The sequence below is a fragment of the Leptodactylus fuscus genome, chromosome 2 (genome assembly GCF_031893055.1).
Source record: "Leptodactylus fuscus isolate aLepFus1 chromosome 2, aLepFus1.hap2, whole genome shotgun sequence".
In the NCBI taxonomy this organism is placed as follows: domain Eukaryota; kingdom Metazoa; phylum Chordata; class Amphibia; order Anura; family Leptodactylidae; genus Leptodactylus; species Leptodactylus fuscus.
In genome coordinates, this window is record NC_134266.1 from 119,473,567 (window position 1) to 119,495,948 (window position 22,382).

General features: G+C 40.9%; 1 protein-coding gene across 6 annotated transcripts in view; it reads right to left on the bottom strand.

The window, feature by feature from the left end:
• DLGAP3 (DLG associated protein 3) overlaps positions 1–22,382 on the bottom strand; it is a 335,981-nt gene that overhangs the window by 98,078 nt on the left and 215,521 nt on the right. For 3 of the 6 annotated variants that reach the window (XM_075264487.1, XM_075264485.1, XM_075264488.1), the window contains exons 4-5: positions 11,838–12,043; positions 10,754–10,865 (exon numbers count right to left, since the gene is read on the bottom strand). The exons of 1 other annotated variant lie outside the window; for it this stretch is intronic. In XM_075264487.1, the coding sequence (XP_075120588.1) occupies positions 10,754–10,865; positions 11,838–12,043 (318 nt within the window). The remainder of the gene's footprint in view (positions 1–10,753; positions 10,866–11,837; positions 12,044–22,382) is intronic. 2 more of the 6 variants (XM_075264489.1, XM_075264486.1) reach the window with 1 other exon arrangement.

The following is a 22,382-nucleotide window of genomic DNA, read 5'->3' on the forward strand; positions in this document are numbered from 1 at the left end:
GAATCTCATCAATTTTTTTTCCGCAGCATTTTTTGCAGTTTGCAGAATTTTTCTCTGCAGATTTTCTTCCCTTCTTAAACCAAACCCTTTCTTATGGGTTTTGTTTTTACAGTGTTCACTGTGCCTGTATTCTATATTTTGGTATAATTCCGGAGACACCAAATTTATATAGTTTTATTTATATTCTAACCCCTAAAAAAATCCCAAACTTTGTTTTCTTAAAGTTGCCATCTTCTGGCACCCGTAATGTTTTTATATTCCTGTGTACAGGGATGCATAGAGCATCTATTATTACAGGACCAGATGTACTTTTAAGTTATACTACTTTGGGGGAAAAATGGCACTTTTGATTTTGTTTTTCCACTACAGTGTTATAATTTTATACGTTTGCTTATTGGGTGTTTTTGGACACAAGGATGCCTAATCTGTATGTATTTCACAGTATTTTTTTTACTTTTATATATATTCTTGGGAAAGGGGTGTGATTTGAATTTTTTGCAATGCATTACAAAATATCAGTATTTATATGACAGGCTGCATAAAGAAGCCTTTCATCATAGCCAGACAAGCCTGCGAGCCTTGAATAGGCATCGGATATCATCAGACTAAGGTGCCAGGGGCCTTAATGCCCACAATCAGTGTGGGCACTGATTGCAAGAATTAGCGTTGGGTCTCTGCTGTATCATACATATTTAAATAACCAACATCCGCCGTAAGTGTGGGTGTCTGGAAGGCATTAAAAAGTTGCTGAGTTGTTGAAATTTTACTGTAGTCCCACTTCTGAATCCAGTGCACTAAGGCCAAGGCCTCACATTGCAGAAAAACTGGGAAGGGGGGGGGGTTATTCAGCATTTCAACAGGAATGGAAAATATATAGGAAGGTCTTATACATCTCCTTTTTGCTAAACTCAAACCTGGCTTTAGCTTTAAATGCAGTGTGGTGACATACCTCTTTGTATTTTTTAGGGGTTAATTATAAATGTTAAGTTTTAATGTTTGTGCATCAGTGCTTGTATAGTATGTAACTAAACTTCAGGCAACTTTTGAACTTCTGGCAGTATTTGTTTCATAAATACATTTTGTAATAAACTTTAACTAAATTTGTTTTTGTTTTTTTTCTGTAAAATGCTGCATTTTTCTCTCTTTCCCTGCTACTTTATGGAGAGCTGTTCCTTCCCCTCACTGAATGTTACTGTGTATGGAGCACGGGGCTATGTAAAATGTAGAGAAAATTAAGATGATAGAGGATCCCCAGGGGCATTAATTAACATGGAGATGAAGGAGGAACACTAAACTGGAGGCTGATGATGGTCGGCATTATATTGGGGCAGTTGAAGGGAGGACATTAAATTGGGGGCAGATGAAGGAGGACATTAAACTGGGGGAAGTTAGGGTGGGGCATTACACTGGAGGCAGATGAAAGAGGGACATTAAAATGGGGCAGATGAGGAGGGACATTAAACTGGAGGCAAATAAAGGGGGAATTAAACTGGAAGCAGATGAAGGATGAAAAACTGGTGGTAAATGAAGGGAACATTAAACTGGGGGAGATGCAGAGGTAAAATAAACTGGAGGCAGATGAAGGGGTAGATTAAACTAGAGGCAGATGAAAGGGGCATTAAATTGGAGGCAGATGAAGGGGATGAATTAAACTGGAAGCAGATGAAGGGGACAATAAATTTAGGAAGATGAAGGGAGATATTAAATTGGGGGCAGATGAAGGTGGGGCATTAAACTGAAAGCAGATGAAGGGGTGAATTAAACTGGAGGAAGATGAAGGGGACAATAAATTGTGGAAAATGAAGGGGGACAGTAAATTGGGGGCAGATGAAGGGGACATTAAACTGGGGGAGATGAAGAGGAAAATTAAACTAGGGGCAAATGGAGGGGGGCATTAAATTGGGGCAGCTGAAGGGGAAATTAAACTCGGGGCAGATGGAGGAGACATTAAAATGATGGAGATGAAGAATAACAATAAATTTGGGGGGCAGATTAAACTGGGAGAGTGACATCAAACTCGGGGAAGCTGGAGTGGGACAATAAACTATGGGGTTCGCTGGACAGGGACATTAAACTGGGGGCAACTGGAGGAGGACATTAAAGCACGGGGTTGTATTGTGTATGTCGTGATACAGACAATGTGATGTGTTGTATTGCGTATGTCGTGAAACAGACAATGTGATGTGTTGTATTGTGTATGTCGTGATGCAGACAATGTGATGTGTTGTATTGTGTATGTCGTGATACAGACAATGTGATGTGTTGTATTGTGTCAGACAATGTGATGTGTTGTATTGTGTCAGACAATGTGATGTGTTGTATTGTGTATGTCGTGATACAGACAATGTGATGTGTTGTATTGTGTCAGACAATGTGATGTGTTGTATTGTGTCAGACAATGTGATGTGTTGTATTGTGTCAGACAATGTGATGTGTTGTATTGTGTATGTCGTGATACAGACAATGTGATGTGTTGTATTGTGTCAGACAATGTGATGTGTTGTATTGTGTATGTCGTGATACAATGTGATGTGTTATATAGTGGAAAGCTATATGTAAATGTGAGTGAGTAGAGTGAGGGCTACTACTGAGGTGACAGTAAGGAGTGTGCAGGCAGGTTGAGGCAGGAAATGCCAGGCAGTGTGTGTGAGTGTGTATGCAGTGATACAGACAATGTGATGTGTTATGTGAGTGAGTAGAGTGAGGGCTACTCCTCAGGTGACAGTAAGGAGTGTGCAGGCAGGTTTGAGGCAGGAAATGCCAGGCAGTGTATGTGAGTCTATAGCTGGGGTTAGGAGTCCTGCTTTTGTGAGTCTCCTGCTAGGAAGCCATGTTGTTTAGTGGCACCAAAAGTAGCCTGTGACTCAATCCTAAGGGAAAACTATATTTGTGGAAAATTGCACGCAAATCCGTCCAGGCGTTTTAGCGTGATTGAGGAACAAACATCCAAACTCACAAACATCCAAACACAAAAACTTTCACACTTATAATATTAGTAGGATAGATCCCCTCTTATAAATAATAGTTCCCCTGTATGAATAAAGGGCAAGTATAATTTAGAATAGGGGGGTATTAGTTATAAATGGGGACTAATATTTAAAAGGGAGAACTATAAAGTAGTACTATTATATATAAAGAGGGGGACTATTACTGATAATGGGGACTATTATTTATAAGAGGGAACTAGAGATGAGCGAGTAGTGTTCGATCGAGTAGATGTTCGATCAAATACTACGGTATTCGAAATACTCGTACTCGATCGAACACTACTAGCTGTTCGAAGTTTAAGGTTCGATGCAGAACCAGCGTTGATTGGCAGAATGCTATTGTGAATTTGGCAGAGTGAATTTCAGCTGGAAGACGCCACGGGGGCGATGCGCCGGGAGAAGACTTCAAGGAGAATCCAGCCCGACCGTCACTCATGGACTTGGTAAGTATAATTTTATCAAATTTTGTGTACCCCTGAAACGAGCATTTCCCCCCATAGACTATAATGGGGTTCGAAATCCATTCGAACAGTCGAACAGTGTGCGGCTGTTCGAATCGGATTTCGAACCTCGGACATTTTAGTGTTCGCTCATCTCTAGAGGGAACTATTTAGACGGGAGAACTACTAATAATAAGAGGGAATATTATTTGTAAGCAGGGACCTTTATTTATCAGCAGAGATTATTATTTATAAGAAAGGATTATTATTATTAATAAGGGTGCATTAATATTTAGGGAATCTTAGAGACTTTTAAATAATAGTCCCTGCTTATAAATAATGACCACCTTATAATTATTATTGATAAGGATGCAGTTAGCAGTGAACAGGATATATATTATTTATAAAGGGGGGGGGGGGGGCTACTATTTATAAGTGCAGGGAGCCTTATATTGTATGTGACCAGTAAGAAGGAATTATACTATGTGGGGGCCATTTTAATTTGGGTGGATCAGGTATGTTTAAGTGGTGATGATGGGGGATCCATTTATGAAACCTTTGCACTGGCCCCAACAATGTGTTAAAACGGCCCTGTCCATACCCAGTAACATTTAGTGAGAGACAGAAACAGCTCTATATACAGAAACAAGGGAGAGACTAAAGAAATGCAGGATTTCATAGAAAGGATCCAAAATATGTTAATAAACTACAGTCCTATGAAAAAGTTTGGGCACCCCTATTAATCTTAATCATTTTTAGTTCTAAATATTTTGGTGTTTGCAACAGCCATTTCAGTTTGATATATCTAATAACTGATGGACACAGTAATATTTCAGGATTGAAATGAGGTTTATTGTACTAACAGAAAATGCGCAATATGCATTAAACCAAAATTTGACCGGTGCAAAAGTATGGGCACCCTTATCATTTTATTGATTTGAATACTCCTAACTACTTTTTACTGACTTACTGAAGCACAAAATTGGTTTTGTAACCTCAGTGAGCTTTGAACTTCATAGCCAGGTGTATCCAATCATGAGAAAAGGTATTTAAGGTGGCCAATTGCAAGTTGTTCTACTATTTGAATTTCCTCTGAAGAGTGGCATCATGGGCTACTCAAAACAACTCTCAAATGATCTGAAAACAAAGATTGTTCAACATAGTTGTTCAGCGGAAAGATACAAAAAGCTGTCTCAGAGATTTAACCTGTCAGTTTCCACTGTGAGGAACATAGTAAGGAAATGGAAGACCACAGGGACAGTTCTTGTTAAGCCCAGAAGTGGCAGGCCAAGAAAAATATCAGAAAGGCAGAGAAGAAGAATGGTGAGAACAGTCAAGGACAATCCACAGACCACCTCCAAAGAGCTGCAGCATCATCTTGCTGCAGATGGTGTCACTGTGCATCGGTCAACTATACAGCGCACTTTGCACAAATAGAAGCTGTATGGGAGAGTGATGAGAAAGAAGCCGTTTCTGCACGTACGCCACAAATAGAGTTGCCTGAGGTATGAAAAAGCACATTTGGACAAGACAGCTTCATTTTGGAAACAAAAATTGAGTTGTTTGGTTATAAAAAAAGGCGTTATGCATGGCGTCCAAAAAGAAACAGCATTCCAAGAAAAACACATGCTACCCACTGTAAAATTTGGTGGAGGTTCCATCATGCTTTGGGGCTGTGTGGCCAATGCCGGCATCGGGAATCTTGTTAAAGTTGAGGGTCGCATGGATTCCACTCAGTATCAGCAGATTCTTGAGAATAATGTTCAAGAATCAGTGACGAAGTTGAAGTTACGCCGGGGATGGATATTTCAGCAAGACAATGATCCAAAACACCGCTCCAAATCCTCAGGCATTCATGCAGAGGAACAATTACAATGTTCTGGAATGGCCATCCCAGTCCCCAGACCTGAATATCATTGAACATCTGTGGGATGATTTGAAGCGGGCTGTCCATGCTCGGCGACCATCTAACTTAACTGAACTTGAATTGTTTGTCCAAAATACCTTTATCCAGGATCCAGGAACTGATTAAAAGCTACAGGAAGCGACTAGAGGCTGTTATCTTTGCAAAAGGAGGATGTACTAAATATTAATGTCACTTTTCTGTTGAGGTGCCCATACTTTTGCACTGGTCAAATTTTGGTTTAATGCATATTGCGCATTTTCTGTTAGTACAATAAACCTCATTTCAATCCTGAAATATTACTGTGTCCATCAGTTATTAGATATATCAAACTGAAATGGCTGTTGCAAATACCAAAATATTTAGAACTAAAAATGATTAAGATTAATAGGGGTGCCCAAACTTTTTCATAGGACTGTATATTACAAAATTTCTTAATAACATACATACTGCCAGAAATATGCTTTAAGCTCCTTTTATTCTGTGTTCTTTAGTTCATGGTTCCTGTCGGTCATCATTGACTGTAATGTTAATAAAAAATATAGAAGCTTCTTCCATTCTGTTTATTTTTTCAACAGCACATAAACTCCCACTTGCACGGGCAGCAGCTGCATCCTTTATTCTATTAATTTTTCAGTCCATTGTCTGTTACCTGAGCACAAGCTTGCCTTGCAAGAGCAACCTACTGGAAACGAACCTGTTTAATCATACAGGTAAGTGAGATTGTGGGAGCGTGAGAATATACATTGTCTAAAGTATGCAGTGTCTTAAGTGTTACTTCTGATTCAGTGACTTACGATCAAGTGAACTTTTTACTTAGTTGACAATGTGTTGCTATAGATATTCCCATTAGGCATCCATTAGGCAACATCTTATGATGGAAGCCCAGATTCTGGATCTATATAAGCAACTCTCAACGCTTCATGAAAACATGAAGAGGAGTTTGTTGCTGAGCAGAAACTCAGTAGGGTAGATGAAAGTATGGAGTTTCAGGATAAACCGGCAGATAGCTTCGTAACAGTTAGAAAGACGGGTACTAGGAAAAGTGTCAGGGAAACTAGTCCTGACCTGGAACACTCTAGAACCCTGGTTTATCAGCTCAGGTGTAGTGTACCTACAACTAGGTGCTTCCTTTAGCAACCAGGGGAATGTCTGCTCCAGTAAGAAGAAAAATGGGAGCATAGCAAAGACAGGGGCTTGTGGTTATTAGCAGTACAGATAGAAAAATCTATCACAAAGACTAAGAATACCAAATAGTTGTCATCCGGGTGTTCAGGTTCAGCAAATCATGGATTGGACTTACTGGGATTACTGGTATTGGTGGATGAATACTCAGTGATCAGGATACATATTGGCACCAGTGACAAAGTTAGAGGTAAGTTGAAGGCCTTGAAAAAATATTTTAGCGACTTGGGCAAAAAACTTAAGGTAAGGTAACCTCAAAAGTGTTTTTTTTGTTTGTTTTTTTAAATACTACCTGTACCACCGGCCACACAGGAAAGGCAGTAGGATATTAGGTAGGTAAACATGTGGCTCAAGAGCTGGTGAAGGAAAGTGGGGTTTAGTATCTTTGGAGAACCAGGCCGACTTTTGTGTTGAACCTCATGCGCTACAGGAGTGATGGGCTGCACCTCAACGAGAAGGCTGTTGGGGAGAAGATAGCTAATTGGTTGGAGGAAGTATTTAAAGAAGATCTTTCACATGCTCATAGATGTGCGGGGTATGTGCCCTCATGCTGGAGATATCGGTGTCATTATTTTTCTCAGTGCTGTGAAGAACGACCCCCTTCCATATACTTGTACTGTCAGGGGAGGCATTACTCACATCCCAGCAAAGACACTAGGCTGTAAGGTCCCCCTTCTAACAGTAGAGAGATACAGGTGCCAAAATTAATGCTACTGATAACTCCAACACCAGGTTACACACTGGGAAAGACGACTTTGCTAAATTCAGTGCACTGTCGGCTTCTGAGCGGTATATAATAACGTCTATAGACATATAATAATGTCTATAAGGACAGGTAATCTTTAAACTAGGAATTAAGGGGACGGGGGGCATAAATGGTACCGACGTGTAGAATAGTGCAGACAGTGTCGGGAGATAAGGAAAAAAACTGTGGGTAAAGCAAAGAGGTTAGAAAACCTATTAAGAAAATGCAGAATAGGAATAAAGTAAAACAGATAGAGTGTATACTAATGCCAGAGGCCTCAACTACATGACTGAGGAATTAGAAGTGATAATAATAGCAGAGGAATATGACATACTGGGGATAAACAAGACATGACTGAATGATAGGTATGACTGAGCTGTAAATATACAGGGGTACCATCTTTTAGAGAAAGATCAGATATATAAAAGGGGGAACGGGTTTGAATTGATATAAAATCCTGCCTAAAGCCCATAAAGCTAAACAACATCTATGAGGAAAATGAACATGGAGAATCTGTTTGGCTGGAAATAAAAGTGAAGTGAATGGGGGGTATATAATAAAATAATAGGCGTTTATTATATTTATTATAAGTCTTCATGTACAATGGAGGAAGCAGAAATGTTACTAATGGAACAAACAGAGGACTCAGCTAAGAATAATGAGGTAACTATGAGGGCATTCAGCTACCCCAATATCAATTGGGAAACATATACCTGAGGGTGTAAGGCTAAGGCCCCACAGGCCGTAATCACAGCGCTAAAGCGCTGTGGGAAGAACCGCTGCGTGAACGCATTGCAGTTCTTTCCGCAGCGCTTTTAAGAGAAAGTTCACAGAGTTTTCCTCTGCAGACTTTCTCTTAACATTATATCTACGGGAAAGCCGCTGGCGTAACGGAAGAAATAATTGACATGCTGCAATTTGCAAAGCCGCAACGGCTTTGCAAATCGCAGTGTGACCGCGCTGCGATTTCTTCCGCAAAGTGGGAATGAGAATGAATCCCATCCACTTTGCCTGCACTGTAAAACGCTGCAATATTTCTCGCAATATTTCCCGCAGCGCCTCCGCTGTGGGCAAATCTTGGCATTTACGTCCCATGGGGCCCCAGCCTAAAAAAGGAAACAGGTTTTTGGCAATAATTTACTCTTTCCTGATGTCCGGTTGGATTTTGGGCATTTAAAGATGGTAACCTTTTAGGACCCCCCCCCCCCCCAAAGTTAGAAAATAAATAGAAGAAAGATGACATGTCATTTTGACTGTAGAGTGAATGTTGTAAAAATGAAGCCAGTAAAAACGTCGCACAAATACACTTTTCCTCAAATCCACCCCATTCTGAATTTTTTTACAGCTTCTCAGTACATTGCACAGAATAATTAATGGCGGCATCATGAAGAAAAATTTGTCCTACAAACATTAAGACGTCACATGGCTCTGAGAGCGGAAAAATAAAACAGTTGTGGGGTTTGGGAGGCAGGGAGTAAAAACCGAAAATCAAAAAATCTCACCAGTGGGAAGGGGTTAATATATGTGAAAATCTTTCCATGTACTTCCCTTTATTTTCATTTCTCCCCAGTCTGTCTTATCAAACAAAAGTAAATTTTACTTTCTGCTAACAGGCTAGCATCAGCAGTAAAAAATACTTTCTTGTGCTGTTATATTAAGCACATTCTTTTCAAGATTTTCATTATCAGCGCATGCACACAGCGCCCACTCTAGTTTTTTTTTGTTGCAGCTCTTGCAACCAAAGCCAAAGCCAAGAAGGACTGCAAAAGGAATGTGGAATATGTAAAGCTCTTATACTTCTCATCTACTTCTACTTCTGCTCAATACACTTCTAGCTTTGGCTCCAAAAAACAGCACCAAAATCTGCAACAAAAAAAGCTGCATTTCTGCAACGTGTGACCTCAGCAGTTGTGTGCATGTGCTAATGATGAAAATCCTGGTATGATCGCAAGAATATAGGGCCTAGGGTCGGGCGAGACTTTGGAATCTCTGCCTGATCCTATTATTCACCAATCAGCAGCAACAAATCGGTCAATTGATATGAAGGGGATGTGAGACGCCCTTAGTGCTCAAGGCTGCTCATTTACATATTACAAGTGAAAAATCCAACCGAATATGAGAGCGCCACTGAATAGATGTAATAGATGTTAATAAAAATCACTTTATTGGTTCTAAAGACAGAGGTAAAAGAAGGCTACGCGTTTTGACGCTAGTCTAGCGTCTTCCTCAGGCCACTATAACAATAATAGAAAGAATGCCCAATGAATAATCCATGTAGCATATTCATAACACTATAACACAGTAAAATAACGTGAAATTTTCAAACCACTTGTAATAAACCAGTTTAGAAGACAGGTTTGTATCTTCATTTAGATATATGTGTGTGTATTGATATATCTAAATGAGGATACTAAACTGGTTTATTACAAGTGGTTTGTAAATTTCACGTTATTTTGACGTTATATTGGCTTTGATTCACACTAGGGTAATTCAGAGCTAGCATTACTGGGGAGTACGTTTTATGATTATTTGAATTTACATTTTTTTTTTTTTTTTTTTACTGTTGCTTCAAATGCATTCACAAGCTGAGATAACACACGATTATAATATAATAATAAGACAATATATCTATTTGCTACTGTTTTCACCAGGCACGGAAGTTGCTAGCAGAAAAAGGAACCCGTTGATGTCAATGGGAGGCGCTTTTTTTCAGCGCTGAAATTCCACATCAAATTCCTCATCATTTTCCTCCGTGTGAATGGACCCTGAGGCCTCCTTCACACCTCCATTTGATCTGCAATTGAGAATACACAATTGTGGATCAAACTACGGACACATATATTTCACACGTGTCCATACTGTATCCAAGGACCGCAAATCATGAAGCATGTCCTATTTTTGTCTGCATTTGAGACATCAACAACTGTAGGGGATTGTACAAGTCTTTTTACGGATCAGTGTTGGCGTATGACATACTGCCGTTTTTTTTTGGGGGGGGGGGGGGTTGGGCAGATTAGTATTTGCAGAGAGTAAAAACCAGGTCAAAAATGTAAAATATTTGGAGTGGAGTCCCCAAATATAAACTTATGTAGAAAATCTATTTCAACAGTCGCCATAGATATTAATAACAAGGACAACATTTTTCCTCAGCCATCTGCATAAGTAACAGATACAGTATAAAAAAAACTGGCACATTTTGTAGCTGAAGTAATTTTATAGCAACACAAAGTACTAGCACGAGTCAAGTGCTTTGTGAAATATATCATCATGAGCAGTTCACCAACATAAGCAGTCCTATCGAATGGATCGGTCATACAGCCACCTAGTGCAACCATTCAGGCAACAGCGATTTTAACCTTGCAAACCATCCAACCAGCAGCCAGGCTGTAAAAATGAAGAACGCAAGCAAAGTTGGGTGGACATGCATCCCACCGGCATTCCATCCATTCCCAGGCATCATTCCCATTGCAGTACATGCAGTTCTAATACTTACCTGACCCGTGATGGAGAGACCATAGCCATGTCCCTTGGGATGAATTTTAGGTGGAGTGCAGCAGCTGGGACAGTTACAGAGACATGAATCAGAATATCGCTTACATGGAAACCTAGTGAAAAGTGATGAGAAAAGGAGCTAATATGGGGGAAAAGGGGCATATTTGGTATATATGTTAGTCATATGAACATGGACATTTCACAATTTAAAGAAAGAATCCCTACAGAAAAGTCGCTGTGTTCTTATCCACTTCAGCTATAGCTAAACACCTTAGTTCTGAAGTGGTCTCAATATACCCTTCACATGGTCAACCATTACAGAATACTCAACCTAGCCAAGTACTGACCATGAAACATACAGAAAGGTAAACCAGTACAAATATGATATACTAGTGGGTCTGAGCTGCCACATATCACACATATGTTCAGTATTAAATCATAGCTAAAATCTATAGTGAAATGCTAAAATTAGATTTCCATCCAGTGCTGATAAAATGATCAGGGACGCAGTCTGTCTAGCCAGCATGAGGCCTAGGGGAGACATTTTGAATGTGTCTCAGTTTTAATGTAACCATTTTCCCATAATTATTTTCCACTTAAGAGAGCTGCAAAATCAGCTTGGGTTTTAGGATAAGGTTCAGTTAGAATTGTGCAGTCAACCTGCATAGGGAATACCAATGCAAGCCAATAGTGCCTGATATTTATTCAAAGCTGAAGGCATTTGAATAAACAGATAGGAGAACTGCATCCAAAATGTGAGCTGTACAACAGATACTTATCAAAGCATTTCAGAGGGTATGTGCAGTCTGAATACAAAAATACCTAATAAACAAAAATAACTACTTGGAATAGCATGTACCAAGACTCTGAACTCTGAACAAGACACCATAAAAGTGTTCTGCCTTCAGTACTATAGCCAACATCAGTTTACTCTTATGAGAAAACAAGCACAACTACAAAAAATGCACTTTAACAAAGCATAGTTGTTCATCAGGGCTCCCTAAACTTCTCTTTCTTATTTTACTGTACTTTAGGTCTTAGTCAGATTGATGTACAGAAAATAGGGTTTACAGAAAGTTTCATACTTGTTTCTAGGATGGTCAACGCTTGAAGACCTGCGGTATTTCTCCCGTCGGGTGGCACCTTTGGGTGACATTTTGGTGCTGGTATCAGAGTCCCCACTGTCATCATCCCCCATGGCTTTGATGTAGCTGCCGCTTCTCATCCTTCGGCATGGTATTTCTCCTTCTTTCCCAGGTGCTGGATATCCCCCCCATTCATCTGGTGGTACCTGCAGAAAAAGAAACAATGCACATTTGCACAGCAAGTTGCTGAATGCTCTAAGTGTTTATATTATTTCATCCCTGCAATAAGGCTATCTTCACAACTGCAAGGTCCACTATGTGATAGATCCAGCACTACCATTCTTTTTATTGTTCTGTCCCTATGATGGAACTGGAAAACAGAAATGAGAGCGCAGGTGTGAACACAGCTTAAAGGGGCACATACATCTGGGCATTTATGGCTACATACATAGTGACCCAGAGCTATGAATGGAGAGGGACTGCTTAAGTTTGTGTTGAAAATAGTTAAGCAGATAACCTGTGGGTATAGTCAAAAATACAGAGATGGGAATACTCCTTTAAAGAGGACATCTTATGTCCTCTAAGATTGAGACTGTTATACACCATTGCAAAGTTCACATTGCACTGTGTTCAGTGCACTTTCAGTATCTGCCCCGGATACTCCAGAAATAGTAGTGCTATTAGTTTCCACTACCGATATCACTGCACTGTCAGTCTTACTTATTTCCTGGGATCAATTTACAAGCAGGCAATCTACTCACATAATGTTGGAAACATAGTCGCTTGTTGCATCGAATAACTTGTAATGCATATAAAATAACAAAGGCTTTGCAGGGAAGATTCCATCCCTTATTGAAGACAGTGAAATCTCTCTGATGCTTACCATTAAAAATTCCTGATTCTCTGCTCTGATATGTTTCATGTTCTCTCACTGGAAGTGAAGTCATCATCTTTCTATCATTTTACTCTGCCACACTTTCAGAATTAGGAAATATAGCAGCAAACTCTACACTGACTCTCCTCCCCTAAACACATTACTTATGGGTAGCACGAGTGACACAATCCAAATACAGTTCCTCAACCCCTCCTTTCTTACTCACAATACAATTCTGTAACATGAATAACCTGTAAAAAAAAATCTTACCTTTTTAACCCTTACGTACTATCAAGGATGCATATTATAATGATATGTGTATGATAGTGGTGTAGGATAGACACCATGATAGTACTTAAGGGTTAACTCAGTAACAAGTGCACTGCCTTAAAAACGCTAATCTAGACAAATTACCGGGTTCTAGACAGACCATTATTCCTACAAGGTATTTCTACAATCCCTACAGGATTGCTGTATAGTAAATGTTGTGCCAGTACACAAAAATGGTTCAAAAAGTGAGCCCAAAACCTATAAGCTTGTAAATGTAACTTATATTGTTGGTAAAATATAAGAAGGACTATCGTGGTGTATCTCAGTGATAATAACTTTACAATGTAGCATCAGCAAGGGTTTCTGAGGGATCACTCCTGTCAGGTTAATCTGATAAGCTTCTGACAAGAATTCCGTTTCTCAGACTGCACCAGGGAGGACTGTGGGTGTGGGGTATCGAGAGATTTTAAAGGCATTTAATACTGTTCGCTTGGTACTTAGGATTAGGGGAAAATATGTGTCACTGGGTTAATAACTGCCTCGATGCTCAAAAAAAACAACCCAAAGCCCAAAAACCAGAGGCTGCTTATTAATGGTACATCCTCAGACTGGGCCACAGGTTCCAACGGTGTGTCACAGGGCTAGTACTGGAGCTTCTTCCTTTGTAATATGTTTATTAATGACTTTGTAGCTCTGTTAAGGTGGTGAACACAGATGAGTATAGTGTAATATTACAGAGGAATAAATTTGGTGGAAAAATTGTAAAGTAACTCTAATGTGGAAAAAAGGATATGCATTTGATGGGCAGTAAACTCAACTTCAGTGACCAGTATAAGGCAAATAATATGATGGCATGCATCAAAAGAACAATAGATGATCATGACAAGAACATAATTTTGCCTATAGACAAATTACTAATCAGACTACATATGGAATATTGTGTACAATTTTGGGCACCTGCATATAAGAATATATCATTTATAAAACGCTCATATGAGGAAGAAATTATCTCTGAAGAAGGCCCCAGCCCTCTGATGCCTTTTGCTGGGTCCTCTACTATGGATTCCTTCCTGTTCCCGCCAAACCTGAGATCCAGCAGCTGGACCAGGTGTAATCTACCATCTAGTGCTCTGTACCTCCTGCAGTATCCTCGAATCTTCCTCCTCGGCTCCCCTGGCACTGTTGCTCTTTCCCCTGCAATCGCTCTGGCTACAAGATTAACGCTTCGAAGACAGAGGCATTGCCTATTCATATTCCACCCTCTAGCCTAGTCGGCCTTCAGGCCTCCTTCCCATACAAGTGGCAGGAATCATCTGTAAGTTATTTGGGCATTCAGCTAACTAGGTCATTCTCCCAACTCTACTAAGTAAAATTTTCCCACAATCTTTAGGCACATACAAGTGCTCCTCACCAAGTGGATGACTTTCCCTGTCTCTCTTCACCAGATATCCACAGTAAAGGTTACTATCTTGCCTAAACTTCTATATTTGAGACCCTACCAGTTCCTCTTAAGGACCTTTATGCTTTGTAGGTTTCAATCCTATAGTTTGTCTGGGCTAGAGGAAGGCACAGGCTCCCTAGGAAGCTTATGATGACCCTGAAGGCTAAGGGTGGCCTTTACCTACCAAAATTTGTTTTATAATGCCTGGTCTCCAGTTGTGTCATGTGCCGGCCTGGTCTACCCTCCAGGCGTACTCCAAATGGATGAAGATAGAAAAGTTGTGGTTTGCTTCCCATTATCCTAACTCCCTGCTCTGGTTCAATCCCTATACTCCTCAGACCACTGTCCTGTACGACCATCTTTCCCTTGTCTACTGAACATTTTTCTATGACAGCTTTTTTGCTTTCACCCAGGACTCACTACTCTGGTGGTGAAACCTGACTGAGAGCAGGTCTTTTTAGGTTTGCTAACATAATAGACTATAGGACACGTTTCCATACCGAAGAAAACCGGGATTTCTACCGAATGGTGGCGCGGAGAAGACATCTAAAGGTAGGAGAAGAATAGCCTTTCTTAAGGCTATTCCTACGTGTTAATCAGAAAAAAATAGCATTTTAATGATAGGAGCCCTTCGTGCTGATAGAGCCCCACATATGCGTGAATAGCCTTTAAAAAGGCTATTCAGGCACCGTAAAGGTTATATTAAACTAACCCCCCCCCCCCCCAGTTTTAAAATAAAACCCTAAAACAGAATGTGGTAAACTTACCGAACGTGCACGGTGGGCGGGCATTCAGGGTCCGCCGTCTTCTTCATCCACACCTCCTCTTCCTCCGATGTCCTCGGGTCCCGTCCTCCGGTGCTCGCGAACTGACATTGCTTAAAAAAAAAATGGCCTGGGCGCATGCACAGTAGCATGCTACGTCTACTACGGCTACTGCGCATGCGCCCAGGCCATTTTTTTAAAGCAATGTCAGTTCGTGAGCGTCGGGGGTAGCGGCTGCCACAGGGCCTCGAACATTAGGGACCCGGCGACAGCCGCTACCGCTGCAGGTTTTTTTTCCCCCGTTACCGGCTGGAGTTACTCCAGCCGGAAACGGGCCCTATTTACTTATCGATCCTGGCAGTGGCCAGGATCGGTAAGTGACGCAGTGGGCCCCACAGACATCATTATTATACTTGGGGGTATTTTCAGATGATGATGATCAGAGGTCCAGGAAAACCATGTTACTTACCTTTCCACGCTCCGGGCACACAGCGGGGCATAATACTGTGTGCAGAGGCCACTATGGGACATAATAATGTGTGCAGGGGCCACTATAGGTCATAATACAGTGTTCAGAGGCCACTATGGGAAATAATACCGTGTGCAAGGGACACAACACTGTGTGCAGGAGCCACTATGGGATATAATACTGTGTACAGGGGCCACTATGGGATATAATACTGTGTGCAGGGGCCACTATGGAGGGGTCACTGAACACACTGCACTGAAAAGCTTTGTCAGCAGAATGGGTTGTTTTGTGATAATGCTATTAGGCCTTATCCACACAGCAGTACAGTATTCCAAATCTATAAAAAGGCTAAACTCACGTAGCCAAATGCAGCAAAAAACACTGCAGGAAAAAATGCAGTAGGAAAGTATCAAGTTTTTTTTTTCCTGCAGTGTTTGCAGAGTTTGCAGTTTGCATCTTTGCAGAGTTTTTCTGCCCTTGTTATTCATATAGGGAAAATGCGAGTATTTCCGCAGGTATAATTGACATGTAGCGAGTCTCAAAAATGAGGGGCCACCTTATAAGCATCCTTAAAAAAGGGTTGTCATGACAAGACAATTCCTTTACTGGAAATATGCTTGATAAACAGGACCTCTACTCCTCATTGCATGCTGGTACCTACGTGCCAACAATAAATCTTGTAGATAATGCCATCAATCGCAATGATAGATTTATTGGTTTATGTGGCTGCTTAGTCAAAAGTCACTCTAGCATAAAGCATGTCAAATTGGTTATTGTAGTATGAAACAAATAAATCATTATCTCCATGATCAGCTTTAGAAAGCTTCATTTACTTAGTCTTTAAAGATTTTCCAGGGGACAAAATGTGTTAAAAGATCAGCAAGGCATAAAAATGGTACTCGCCCTCACCAGACTGCTCTCCTGCTGGTCTAGGTGCTTGGATCCCTGTTGACCTTCGTCTCCTGGGATCTCTAGACACTAAGGACAAGCCTGAAAATGCTGCTAATAACTGACTGCAGAAGTGACCCACTTCAAGATGTGTTTTGGCTAAGCAGCATTTCAAGCATGTTAGGCACGACCAGGATGTAGAGAGCAGAGAGGACTTGAGCAGCATCAGAACTGAACCAGCAGGGGATTGCTGAGGGTGAGTATCACAGTTATTCTTTTCCTTATGCCATGCTGATCATTAATCAATACTATTTTCTTCCTCCAGACCACCCCTTTAACCTTAATAAAGAAGCTATAGAAGTATTGTTAGTTACGGTAGATTACTATATGTAGCGGCTGCAGCATTAGGTATAGCTTTTCCAATCATCCTTCTGCCTGGGTGAGAAAAATGTGCTCTTAATACAAATAATCCATTCATTGGCTTCCTCTTCACATCAGGAGAAACCTCCCTTATATAAAAATGCATCATAAGCATAAAAAGTAGCGAGTTTACTGTATATTAAATACATTGCCTTGAACATCACAGTATTTATCAGGTAGGAGATAAGCAAAGGCACTAAGTATACATAGTGAAGAACGCACATATTAAAACAATATCCTTAGAATTCTGAAAACACACTTGTGGATAAAAGACAAAATGTGTCAAACACTGTATGAGCAACATGTCTTCATACATTCCTTTAAATTACCAATACAATAGGTTAAAGCTACAGTTATATCCTGTTTCAAAAGACAAATTTTTCAGAAAAATGGCATGGTATTGAAAGAGTCAAGGAAAGCTGTCGTTGACCAAAGGTCTGTTTGGACACATTAGCAATAAATGCTTAGGGAGTTCTGCCCTGAAAGATAGATATCTGCGAATGCAACGTCAGATTAGGTTCTCACTAAGGATCAGGTTAAGATTAATTGCTGAACTTTTTATGTAAATAATATTATCTACATAGCTATCTACATATGTTATCAATGGTACAGATAGTGAAATATTTTTTAAAATCTGATGGCTGTAATTTGATATTTTTGCAGACATATTTCCAAGAGTCTACTAACATTTGACTGCAATAAGCCGCTGTAACAACAAAGCATCTTATTTATTGCTGGCGGCATTATGACAGTAACCTCTTTTACTAACATCTTTATGCCATAGGCAATTAGTAATGCATTTTAAGAAACTACTGCCACAAAAAACATGTGATGTACTGTGAGAGAATGAGAGATGGAAGATGGTATGCTGTGGCATTGAGAAGTTATCATTGTGATCTGGGTCACAAAGAAATAAAACCCAGGACAACTACAAGCAAAGAAAATATGACTGGCACTTAACTAAGAAGGGAACCATCTTTTTAACCACAGCTTGCTATTGCTTTACCATGTTAATATCTGCGTGGGTTATTCTGCTAGTACTATTTTATTCTTTCTCTTAGGATTCCGATACATTTTAGGAATGTCTATATTGGATGTTAATTAATGATAGTTGGAGGCTGAGTGACAGGTCAGACACCTGCTGGTACAAACAAGATAGAACATGAATACTGATTAAGTAGAAGATGAAGATGTGAAAGAATGTGGAAACTCAAAATGGACAAGAGAGGTCAAAAACATGATCTAATGTTATTCTAAAATCCTCAGATGGTGTAGAAAAATCTATCACTTCTCCAGTCATTTAATCTCTTCCCTTTCAGATGGGTAGTACAAAGTCCCAGCCTGTCTGCATGTGAGAAAGGTAATAAAAATACTTAAAGGGGTTGTCCAGAGAATTAAATTTGTCTTAATGCATCCAGTGGATTATCGCTCCACTCCTTCCCTTCTCTCCTGATCTCACACCTATGTTATGGGAACTGGACAGGGGTTGGGGGTTTGTTCCAATCACGTGACCTGGGGTTTGCAACCAGGAAACACCAGGCTTATCGTGAAGAATCCACCAGATTCATTATGGTAAATTAAACTGTAACATCTCTGCCTGTTCAGGTCTCTGCGCCACCCTCTGCTCGCGTGCTGTGGCGCAGGAGGCGGGTGCAGTTTGATAATTTGCTTAGAGTTTTTAGTTGCACTGTGTGAACATGGCTCTAGTTCTGTAATTGTATTTGCACCATACCCGTCTTCTGCCCTTGTTGCCTCTGTCCATTCAGTGGTTTGATTTTGTCTTGCCTGTGATTGACAGCTTTCCTTCCTATCAGGTTCAGGGCGGGTTCTTCCTCCCCTATTTAGTCTTGGCTCACATTCACACTGGTGCCGGTTATTGCCTCTTGCTTGCTGGTTTCCCTTGCTGTTTATTTACTTGTATTCTAATCCTTGACCTCTGGCTTTCCCTACTGACTATTCTTTTGGACTCTGATTTGGCACTGCATCGCTCGACTGTTACCGAACCCTGGCTATCTGACCTCCCTTTGTTGTTGTTCGTCTTGTCTGCGTTTTGTGTATCACTTATACAGGAAGGGACTGTCTTTGTGGTTGCCGCCTATTACGTAGGATAGGGCCTGGCAATAGGAAGGGTCAGTTGGGGGCTTCAGCTTAGGGCTCACTGTCCCTTGTGCCCCTTCCTCCAGGGTTCGCCAGCAGCTTCTGGGGAATTATCTGGCTATTCCCTAACATAAACTCCCTGGACAAATTGATTGGTAAATGTTTTGCTTTCAAACAGGCCATTTAGCAATAAATATACCCATATTTGCTAATACTGTCTACAACAACATAAAAAGAGATCCTGCAGTTACGGCTAATTCATCAAAGTGGTGCACACTGTGGAAGCCAACTGTGGAAGTCCCTATTTTTCACCTCTCCAGCCTCATTAAAAAATAACATTTTAGTCTTGACAACCTCTGGAGCTTACTTACTCCAGCAGTGTGTTTCTTCTGGCATTTTTTGGAGGTCAATTGTATTTTTCTTAAAGAAAAAAAAAAGCAGCACACTTCAGGTATGCCTTTTTTCCCCAGGCATTTTCCTACTGACTTCGCTATAAAAGAAAAGCATTTTAGGAAATGCATGTCAAAAACATGTGACCTAGTAGACTACAAAATATCCACGGTAACAAGTACAGCCCTACCTGAAATTCCAGTAGAATTGTAAATGTTGCCATAAGGCTATTTGTTGTCTTCCTGAAGTTTTTCTGCAACTTTTAGTGAATATCTGACCTTGGTAGAGTCTCGGTTTTAAGTATAAGGAAAGATGAGATATTCATTATAAAGACATCAATAGGTCTTTGTATCTACACTAAGTACCTTCTCATTTCCGCTTTAATTCAATTTCCCTACCATAAGCCTCACCTGGCAGTAGCCATAAGGGACTGAATGTGCATCACTATCTGTCTGCTGTTCTGCAGATAAACTGATTAAACACATCTAATGGTTTTATGTTCCTGCCAAGTAAATAAGGAAATGGCAATGAAGAAAGTACCTTATTGACTCATCTGTAAAAGCCTAAAGCAATATGGCTACTGCTTTGTGCAATGTCCAATGCAAAAATGTGGGAATACTCCATAATATGAGCTTTGTGTGATCTGAGTCACACTCTTACTTCTTAATGGAAATCTGACACTCAAAAAAGTAGCAATATTGGTGGAAGAGCCTGGCAGCGCACAGTAATAGCCACATAAACCACTAGCTCTGGAGAAGTGCTGCCTAAAGTTACGCACAGCTGATTCAATAAGAGGCATCAACATCCGAAAACCTCTTCAGACCCCTACCTAAAACACAGCAGACCACAGGATGGTTAGAAAGAAGAATCCACTGGGCAGTTAACAGCCACTATTTGACTTCTTCCTGGTGGTGAGATCCTTGGTCCAAGATGGAGCCTGCACGACATGCTGCAGCAGGTAGCATTAAACAGCTCTACAACCCTCAGCAGGCTCACACAAGGATCCCATCAATGACAAACAAGGAGGTAAGGGGAAAACAAAAAAGGATCTATCAATGTCCACTTTAGCTTCTCCCTCCAATAAAGGGCCAGCAAATAAAAAAATGCACAAGGCTCTAACAGCCTTAAAAATAGTAATGCATAGTGTCAGCCTCTCTCACTGCCTGAATCGGATCTAGGTTTATCTCCGACCTTAGACAGTCCCATAACCATCAAAACTATAACATGCTTATGTCTTTATAGACAAATATAGGCTCAAACCTCATTACAGCTTTGCATAATCTTTAAGCCAGTACTGATGATTTAGTGGTGTGTATATGGAGGTGCAATGATCTAGTACTAAACAATCTTAAACATACCCCTAAAGTAACTAAGTTACTTACTGAATACTTCACAAACTACCATAACTTCACCATGAACAAATTTGCAAAATGGAATGCACATAAAGCATTTCTAAGACTTAGACAGTCGCAATCATTAAAAAACACAAAGAAAAAAGATAATCAACGTATAACCGCACAAAATAACAAAACTGGAAACAAATAAAAATTATAAAAAACCTACACTGGAAAATGCACTAAAACAAAAAAAAACCTTAGCAACAACCTTCAGCAAATCTGAAAGAGGACCTTTCACAACCTCATTCATGTGTGGTATTATATACAGCTAAAGACAACAGTGCGCTGAATTCAGCACACTGTGGACTTTCCCGCCCCCATTTTGGAGATAATGGTGCCGTTAATTATGGCACCAATTTCTCCCCACTGTCAGAAGCAGGGGCAGATCCAGGGCCGGGTGAACCGGGCAAACGCCAGGGCCCCGCGGCGTGGCCCGGACCCAGCGCTGCATCTCTAATGGAGGCGGCAGCCCGGTCGTTTTTTTTTTTTTCTTTTTCTTTGAGCTGCCGTTCTCCGTGCGCTGGTTCAGAAGTCTACGTATCAGCGTAGGCGGCGTGATGACGCTGATACGTAGACGTCTGACGTCTGCCAAGAGAAGAGGATCACAGAGGCAGCGAGAGCAGCAGCGCGATCAGTGAGTATAATCATTTTTTTTGTTTTATAATAGGCCGCTACCTGCTGGAGTATCCCTCAGCAGGTAACGGCCTATTTACCAACCTCCCCGGACCTGATCACTGCCGCCCCCGCTTCCCCTTGTACTATAGGCCACGGAGGTCGGCAGTGAATAGGCCCGGGCCAGGCCGCGATCCCACTGCCGCTATTATTATACTCGGGGGTCTTTTCAGACCCCCGAGTATAATAATCAGAGCACCAGGGGAGGTGAGGGAACATAATAAAAATGTTACTTACCTCTCCGGGATCCGATGTTAATCCTAGCAGGCTTCGGGCCTATATGGTAATGCCCAGACGTCATGTGCGCTGGTATATTACCAAAGTACTGTCGGCTTTCCAGTGGTATATAGAACTGCCTTTGCCCAAACCCATGAAAGGTTCTCGTTAACATCGGATCCCGGAGAGGTGAGTAACAGTGCTTATTATGTTCGCTCATCTCCCCTGGGGCTCCGATTATTATACTCGGGGGTCTGAAAAGACCCCTGAGTATAATAATAGAGCTTGAAAGGTCCACTGTGGCCCCTGTAACCTCTATTATGTCCCACAGTGGCCCCCCTGCAACCTCTATTATGCCCCCCAGTCTATTGTGCCACCGTGGGGCATAATATAGGCCGTAGGGGCCGCTGTGGGATATATATATATATATATATCTATATATATATATATACTGTATATATGGGTTGGGTGCGTGGAGAAGTGAGGAGTCAAAGATGTCTGTGTTTCAAACTTTACAGACTCAAGTCACAGCTGAAAGAAGTGGTCATGGTGGTCAAAAAGGAAGAGACGGGAAATGTGGGGAGACGTCTCCTGTGAGTATTACTGCATTGTATTTATTGTAATGTCAGAATGTAATAGCAGAAAAT